Source organism: Echiichthys vipera (assembly GCF_963691815.1).
Source record: "Echiichthys vipera genome assembly, chromosome: 2".
NCBI classification, from domain to species: Eukaryota; Metazoa; Chordata; class Actinopteri; order Perciformes; family Trachinidae; genus Echiichthys; species Echiichthys vipera.
In genome coordinates this window covers 26,164,072-26,173,118 of record NC_139827.1, presented here as the reverse complement: position 1 = coordinate 26,173,118, position 9,047 = coordinate 26,164,072, and the positions used below count along the sequence as shown (strand labels likewise).

General features: G+C 41.8%; 1 protein-coding gene across 1 annotated transcript; it reads left to right on the top strand.

The window, feature by feature from the left end:
* Positions 1–641: 641 nt before the first annotated feature.
* Positions 642–7,777, top strand: odad3 (outer dynein arm docking complex subunit 3; the record flags this gene model as incomplete). Its single annotated transcript, XM_083930936.1, has 13 exons — positions 642–720; positions 953–1,074; positions 1,216–1,293; positions 2,138–2,329; positions 2,470–2,571; positions 4,201–4,326; positions 4,448–4,570; positions 4,857–5,000; positions 5,080–5,240; positions 5,337–5,493; positions 5,684–5,833; positions 7,468–7,555; positions 7,653–7,777. 13 exons carry the CDS (start codon positions 642–644, stop codon positions 7,775–7,777), a joined length of 1,647 nt encoding a protein of 548 aa, XP_083787062.1.
* Positions 7,778–9,047: the final 1,270 nt, after the last annotated feature.

Sequence of the window (9,047 nt, the reverse complement as noted above, 5' to 3'; positions counted from 1 at the left end):
TAGGAGACCTGACCCTCCTAAGGGGGCCCACCTGACTCTACCCAAGTTTTTGTGTTATTATTCATATTTTGAAGGTTTATCGGATTATTAACATATGTAATATTATATCAATATATCTTATTACATAATGGTGATGAACAGCGACCCCCTGTGAACTTTTGCTAAGGGCCCCAACAGACTCTAGAACCGCCTCTGTCGCTACTCTGTTACAGGAGCAGCATACTTTTGAACATTTCCATATTTAGTGGTGGTGAAATTAAATATTTAGTAACTAAGAAAAGGGATATGTCTTTAAATGACTGCTGTTGGTGTATTCTGTTGCACGTATGTGATTCTATCATCACATAAATACCGCGGCAAAAGGTCCGTTTATAGCCTACAATCACAGTGGCTCGAGACAAAACACCTAGGGACACGAGCTCGAGACCCACAGGGTTAATGTGACGTATATACAGTATATGTGTGTGTGTGTGTGTGTGTGTGTGCGTGTGCGTGTGTGTGAGAGAAACGCTGAGCCCCGCTCTGTTGTAAGTGTACAGGTTGCTAGGCAACAGTGGAGCCTTCCAGAGGTCTCCGTTCAGGTCAGGCTAACGCTGACATGTTCCCGTGCTAACTGTGTTCAACATTACCACGGCACAAACATGCCTTTCTGCGCCGACGCAATGAAACCTCCGCTGCATGACCAAATAACGGAGATGCAACGTAAAATTCAACTTCTGGGTGAGTTTGTTTCAAAGTAGTCTGAGCGTGGATTTCAGTGCAGGACGTGTGCTTTGTTACAATTAGCTAATGTTAGCTCAGCCTCCATTTTTGGTAGCCATGTGACCAGCCACTGAGAACCCATAATAACCAAAGTCCAACAGAAATAGGGGTTAGTTGTGTTATTAGGGAATAATTAGACTCTTGTCTCCATGGATTATTTGTATAAATAATCATTGAATGTGTCCACCAGAGGGCGACAGAGCTGCATACTATGAGAGCTCCCAGTCCACCATCAAGAACAACAGAGAGTCCATCCGCCAACTGAGGCAGGAGAACAAGAGGCTGTGCAGGAAGATGGCAGAAGCTAATGCTGTAAGGCCCAAAACCAGAGGCAACCTTCCCAGCTCTGTTGCTTCTTCTGGTCCTCACTTAAGTCAAGGGAACAGTCAAATGTAACAAACTGGCTCTCATCGCAATTCACGGTATTGTTCCCTTTGGTGTCTTGCCTTCCAGGGTGATGAAAATGTCATCAAAATGGCCTTTCATAACAGGGGCTTGGAGAAGGATGCCTACCGCAACATGTCAGGGAAGGTGAGAAGAAGCAGCATACACACTGGACAACTCCATTTCCAAAAGACTTGGGACTTTGTAAAATCTAAGTAGAAACAGAATGTGCTGGTTTGCTAAACACTCAAAGCCCACATTTAATTGAAAATAGCACATCAAGACAACTTTTGAAAATGATATGCTCATTTTGAAATTGATGCCTGCAACATGTTTCAAAAAAGTTGGGACATGGTTTACCCATGTATTTAGGGTCATATTGAATCACCTTTTCTTTTAGCAACAGTCTGTAAGCGTTTGGGAACTGAGGAGACCAGTGGCTGTCATTTTTTAATGTTTTCCCATTCTTGCTTCATGTAGGATTTCACATGCTCAACAGTTCAGGTTTCCCGTTGTCGTATGTTACGTTTCAAAATGTGCCAAACATTTTCAATGGGTGACAAGTCTGGACTGCAGACAGATCAGTTTAGCACCTGGACTGTAATACCATGGAGGCATGCTGTTGTATTAAATGCAGAATGTGGTTTGGCAATGTCTCGTCAAATAAGTAAGGCCTTCCCTGAAAATACATCGTCTACTTGGCAGCATATGTTGCTCCAAAACTGTATATATCGTTCAGCATTAATAGTGCCTTCACAAATGTGCAGGTTACCCTTGCAATGTGCACTTTTCACCGTGTGCTGATGACAAGCCGCAAGTTCCTAGTCCTCTATAGGTTTACCGCTGTTAACCCCTCGGCGATTGTTAGCCATGTAACAACATTTAAAATAGAGAAAGTTTTCGGTTTTGTGTCTAATTGAAGTGACATGAATAACAGTTTGAGACCGTTGAGTTTACAACTCTTTCTATTTCCCGCTCACTCCTCTCTCAGGCAGCCCTGACCACGTTAGACCAGAGGGTGCTGTCCAAGATGAAGCGTCTCAATGGCCTTAAACACACCACCCAGACCCACCAACGCCGCCTCGAAGAGCTGAAAATGGAATACCAGAGGACGAAACCAAAGGGCAGTAGTGGAGCACAGTCTGCCGACGCTCGCACTCGGAAAAAGGAGGAAGATGCCATGGTGGTTACAACTCAAGCTCATGTAGAAATGTGCAAAACATTAAAAAAAAATATCTCTGTTTTCCTAATGTTCACCCCTAATGAAAACATGACAGAATATTACACACTCTGTAAACGATGTGTGTGTGTGTGTGTCTCAAGAACCTGCGGGCGCTGGAGAACAGTCTGGAGAAGACACAGTTTAAGTGCAAGGAGGCAGAGAACATCATGACTAACTATCAGAAACTCAAAAGTCATCTGCAGGTTAGTCCAGCAAACACACTCAAAGTAAGGTTTTGTACTCATCTTCACTTGTTTGACATATTGATATTATTACATGTCGTTATGCTTAGCTGCTCATTTTAGATGTTCTATTTATGTCAGTACAGATATGCTAACTGTGCGTTCTCTTTGAGCAGACGCTCTTATAACCTCACAGCGTTCCACCCTATTTTATAGGGGCGTGGCTATGGGGGACAGGGGAAGTTCAAGGGGATAAATGGTCAGAGATGCGGCTCATCACTGCATGTTTTTCTAGGCATAAATCTGTCATAAACAACAGTGTTTTGGTTAGGTTTAGAGCATTATGATGGAAGTATATGATTTTAATGCACATGCTCTATTATGTGTCATAAGTTGTTGCAGCAGTTTTTGCGTTCATACCATTTGTTACACAGTTACCATTTTTACCACAAATATTGTCAAACATCCCTCCAAAGTACCACATTGAGACACCCAGACCTTAAGGAACACCCAGATCTCCACAGAAAACCCCCCGCTGTGATTTGGTATCAAAAACTTTTGAAATCCGGCGATTGCATGGCGAGCACTACTGTTGTGTAAACTGCTCAGAGACCCCCTTATTGTCAACATACCTAGGGAAGCCATCCATCCTCTGAATGCTCCAGGTCTAGTTTGTGGTTGTAAAGTTTTATGAGGCTGTGACTGTTCTAGAGGCCACAACAGGTCAGTTAATACAGTGAGGTCAAGTTTTAAAAAATCCTCTCACTACAATGAAGTGGTTACTATGGCGACTATCATTATCAAACATGAATACAACTGGGTTCATTGAATCCACAAGAGTCTCAGCTTTCCAGCCAAACTTAATGTATGCAATTCAAGACTGTTTAGGGACCCCAGTGTGCAGAAAAATTCAAATAGAATAGGCAAAAATAACACTTTTATGTACTGCATGAGAAAAAGTGCATATTTTTTCCCCCAAAATGCATGGGATTATCATGAAGTGGGCATTTCTGCATGAACAGTACTTGTGGGTTCCCACAGAACCCGTTTTTATTCAGATATCTTGAGACGAGAGGTCAAAGGACCCCTGATTAGTAATAAGTCACCTCAATAATTTTCATCCAGGTTTCATGTACAGAAAAAAAAAGGATGCTTGCTGTTGCCCTGCAGGGTAATAGCCCGTGCTATGACACTTTGTTGTGCCTAAGAGATGCGATTCTGTGTTTGTGGTATGTAAACATTGATTGAGACTTCCATAATGGTACAGTACTTCCTGTCCCATGCCCACTTTACCTTTGTCTACAATTAACTTGACCTGAATGTTTTATTGTCGGTCATTTACTTTGCACATATATTACCAGTGCTTGACAGCGCACTTTAGTTACATTTTTATATTTTGTTAATGTTGTACTTACACCAAGTGCATTAACATATCAAGTACTGATGCCAGCAATTTCAGCAGTATCGGAGGCATTTCTCATACTGGTATTGGAATCTGAAACAGCTCTACTTTCATGTATAGATCACAACATAATGATTGACAAGTAATAATTCAGCAGTTGCAACAGTCCTCTTTTGATCTTAGTCTTTTAACCATGTTTCGTGTCCTTTCTCTTTCTATCCTTCACTTTTGCATGGTCACCATTTCAGGATGAGAGTCTGACTTTTCAGGGTCAGCTGGACAGTCTGGAGGCAGAAATCCTGAAGCACAGAGAGGAGCTTCACAACATGCAGGTCATGAACAACAACGCCCAGCTCTCTAAAGAAGCTGCTAAGGTGACCCGCAACCAGATACAGACACAGACATTCGTCTACCTCATCACTAGGCATAGTGTAAACAGTAATTAATCCCCAAAACAATCTTAATCTCAGTTCTTCCCTTTCCTCTGCCTGCCAGGCTGATTTACAGCAGCAGGAGGAATTGCTCTACAAGGAGCGCAAGGAGAGAGAGCGTATTATAGCAAGCTACAGGAAAAAGGTTGAGGAGCGCAAGGCCCAGGCTGAAAAAGTCGATAGAAGGGTGAGATTTACATGGTGGTTCACTGCAAGTATGTTACTGTAGTGTATGGTTTTATTTTGATGTTGTTCGCTTTTCTGATCCCCTGCTTTCTCACTGGCTATGGGCACGCTATTAAACATGGCATGACCTGATCACAGAAGAACACGCCAAAGTCCAAAAGCTGCACCCTCATTACTCAGTACCTACAATATTATCAGATTTAGGGTTAAAAAATATATAGTTTTATTCAAAGACATTGAATAATTAATGTTTTGATCACCATCACCTCTGCCTCCTTTATGCTCAGAGAACAGCTATGCAGCCTGATGAGCTGAGCAGTGAGGCCCAGCGCAGCACCCCCAGGATGGCAGGTGAAGAGGAGAAGGTAATCTCCACGTTTGAGGAGGCCTTCCAACGCATCAAGGAGGCCACCGGGGTTACAGATATACAGGTATGGATGTGTGAGAGAAGGATTGGCGGTACCGTGTGTGTATTTGTACATGTTTACATATATATTTCCATGTATGTAGGAGATAGTGGAGCGTTTTATCTCACAGAAAGAGACACAGCATCATCTGGAGAAGCTGAAGGGAGAGAATGAGAAGGTGCTGCAGCAGCTGAAGGAGCAGAAAGAGCTTCTGAACCAACAGTTCCAGGATATGAAATATTCTGGAGAGGCGAAACTCTCCAGGTGAGGCACTCACACAGTATTAGAGGATCAAAGGCATTGTGGATGCAGCTGTGTAATGTTTATTCTCACATTCTATCTCTGTATGGGTTTTATTAGTGACCAACAGATGCTGGAGGAGTGTGAGCAGCAACTGCAGGCTCAAAAGCAGAGGTGTGATGCAGGTAAAGAGCGCCTGGAGTGGCTTGTTAAAGCCCTCGGTACTGTGCGAGCTGGAGTGGAGCACCTCGCAGACAAACTGCAGCACATCACACTGGTAAATACGACTTCAACCATCATGACTGTTGGTTTAATCTATCGTCTGTCTTATTTCTTATATGTGCCCATTTTCTGTCCCCTATCAACACATCCATTATGGGCTTAAATTACTTTCTTTAAATTAAAATAAAATAATTCTGGTAATAATCAAGCGTACCTGTGCTCACCATTCTTCCATTTCTCTCCAGAGTGAGGACACAGTGACTGAAGTGTTGTCAGACTCAGACGAGTTTGTGGTGGAACTGATGACCCAGTGTGAGCTGAGGTTGCAGCTACTGCACAAGGAGCTTCAGGGAAAGGATGTAGCTGCTATTATGAAGGAGATGGAGGAAGAGGAGGTGAGCCAAAACGCCTGGTTCTGGTTCTGTGTCTGGACAGTATATTGAAAGCCGTTTAGCTTTTGTGATGTAGTCCTTGTTAATGTACACGGACGGTCGGTGTACAGTTTAAACTAGAGATCTTGCAATGGGGATCAACTGAAATGTTCCCCATGAGCAATTGCATCAGTAACCACAGTAGTGGCAACAAAAACGTTTAACAATTGGAATAGTAACAGAGACTTGACTAATAATAATTCTGGCAGTGGATATACCACCAACATTATCAATTTTATACAGAAAACACTTAAGGAAACTGATGTTCCCAAACCCTTTTCCTGCCATCAGTTAAACTATAAATGTAAGCCATCACATCATTTTTGTTATCATTTGACACTATAAATATAATTCAGTTGGCAATTAAATTGAACTGAAACAACAATTAAGAATACCATTATACCAATAATGAAGTACCATGACATTATTGTGGTTGCTGGACACCTCTGGATCTCTCTCTCTGTCCTTTTCTCTCTCTGCCTATTAAAATGGAAGTTGTTGTGGCCACTACAGCGGTTACTGTTGCTTTTGCTCATGAACCTTCATACAGCATTACACATACACATATGATGTCTCTGGTAACATGAAGGTTGAGACCAACATAATATCTCTGTGAGTTAGGGCAGGAAAGGGTTTGGAAACATCAGTCTCCTAAACCATTTTACTGTATAAGTTTGTTGGGACTCCAGGTTTGAGCAGTCCCCTCTGTAATGACTGTGCTTCAACTTGAACATTCAAGGATGAATGCAGTTTTGGCAAAGGGCATGTTGGGGCTCTTGTCTGAGCTTACATTGCGCCGTGTGACAAATGAACACAGCATGGCTGAACATGTATGCACGAATGCTGCTGTGCTTGCATAGCTTATCTGAATGGAAAGGCAACCATTAGAGCCGGCTGAAGTGTTTGTTCTCGATTACTAACGCTCAGCAGCACCTTCTCTATTTGAGAACATGGGATATCAGAGTGTACCATGGGAAACACGTAACAGTCTGTAGGCCATTTCCTAATGACATTGACTATTTTACTCTCAGATCCATCTTTGCAAGGCATAATCTTTTTAATTGACGTAACTCTGAGCTGATAGTTTCAAAATCAGTGCAGCCTTGTTTGCTTGACTGGTACATTTAGAATGTGTTTGGCTGTTCTGGTCAAAGAGCCTCCACCTCGAACAAAAGAAAGTACATCCATCCTGAGAAAGACTGGCCCGCCGCTCATCATACCTGTTGTATGATAAGAACATACACACAGACGTCACTCATCAAGTTTTTGCTTCTAAAGCGGCCTAACACTCATTTAATTTCCTCATGAAGGACGACATCATTTTGTAATTCTGTTTATATTATAAGGCTTAACAAAAACACTTAACATTGACAAAGAATATTATGATATATATAATATATTATTATTATTATTATCAGTGTTGTAAGATTTCACATTTAATTCTGTCGTGTGCGTTATAAGACCTAAATAAAGTCAGATTCCATGGAAATAGGGGATTTTAAAGATTATTATAGAATACAGAAAATTTAAATTTACCAAAAAAGAATTGTTTTACTGGAGGGACTCACTGACCATTTTCTCTCTGTTGCTCTGAGCAGTTCTATGTCAGGATTGAGGGGAAACTGCCAGCCTACAACACCCGTGTCAAGCTGCCTGAGGACCAAAGACTGGACCTCTTCAATGACGGTGAGTTGGGAACCACACACACACACACACACACACACACACACAGGGACACAAATTGGGCCCTGTACAGTCTAAACTGTCACTGTTTGTGTCTCAGAGGATGAGAGTGAGGAGGACGAGGCTGACGTCATCTCACGTGAGGCACTGAAGCGTCAGTCTCAGCTGATCATTGACTCCAAGTCCAAGAAGAAGCCCTGGAAGAAGAAGAAGGGCAAGTTCTGAACCGACAGCACAATCTCAAGACTCAAGACAATTGTTATTATTATTATTATTATTATTATTATTATTATTCAATATTATGTGTTGCTAGAAAGATTCTTATATTTTAAGTGTTAGCTGAAAATAAAAATGGAAATACATTTCTAGATATAGATATATATATATATATTATTTGAAAGAAGACATTTCTTTGATCATTTTTGTGTGTGTGTATTGTAATTTCTGCTGTCAGGGGGGGTCAATGTTGCGCCAATGCTCATTTCTCTGCCTCTTTTTCACAGTTCAGAATTCTTATCTTTGTCTCACGGGAAGCCAATAAAAACAGTCAAAACATTGCTTTCTCATTTTATCATATATTTTACTTTTTTATACCACAAATGGCTCTACATGGATGAATCAGGTAAGTTGTGCCTGAGGGTTTTCTCTGTTATTGTCCTGCCGATCAAAACTTGTCCCTTGTGGTCACTGAAAGCCAACACCTGTGACAAATCCAGCCTTTATTTAATGGGTGGCTCACGTTGACACACTTGCTTTAATTGAACAGTCTAACGTGAAACCCGAACACAAGAGCTATTTCTGCTATGTCCGGCATCTCAGAAATGTTTGTGCCTCTTAAATGCTTTGAGGATGATGGAGAAGGGTGGATTGTCTTGTTCTGCGCCCGAGTTGATTGCTAAATAATCATACTCGTATGTCTACTGCAGCAGCTGTAATTGATTGTGTGTGTGTGTGTATGTAAATAGTTAAAAGCCACTGAGACAGCATTGTTCTCAGATTATTTAATATGAAGGGTTTTTGGGGTCCTGAAGACTTGAATGTCTTGAATTTCACATAAAAAACGCTACGCTTAGAGAAATAATTATGTAAATAGTTATTATTGAGACAAAAGAACTGTTAATTAACACTTTCAGTACATAGAGCACTGCCCACAACCCCACCCACATTAATAATGGAACTGTTGAGAAGGTGGAGTGCTTCAAATATCAAAATAAATAGGCACAAACGTATACGCATCACACAACGCCTCCAAAGTTGTTGGCCTCCCCCAGCCCCAACCTCTCAGACTTTAACAGCAGAACTATTAGATGCAGAGCACACACACGGGCCCCAGGCACCACCTCAACCTGTTCTTGGTTGTAGGAACAGATCCCTGGCCCGAAGCATGATGGGCATGCTTAGGGCTCAGGAGTTTTGTTCCCTCTGCCACAGCGTCCCTTAATAAACAACACTCGTGTGGGTGTGGGTGATTTGTGCCTAGGTCTGATGTCTTTCA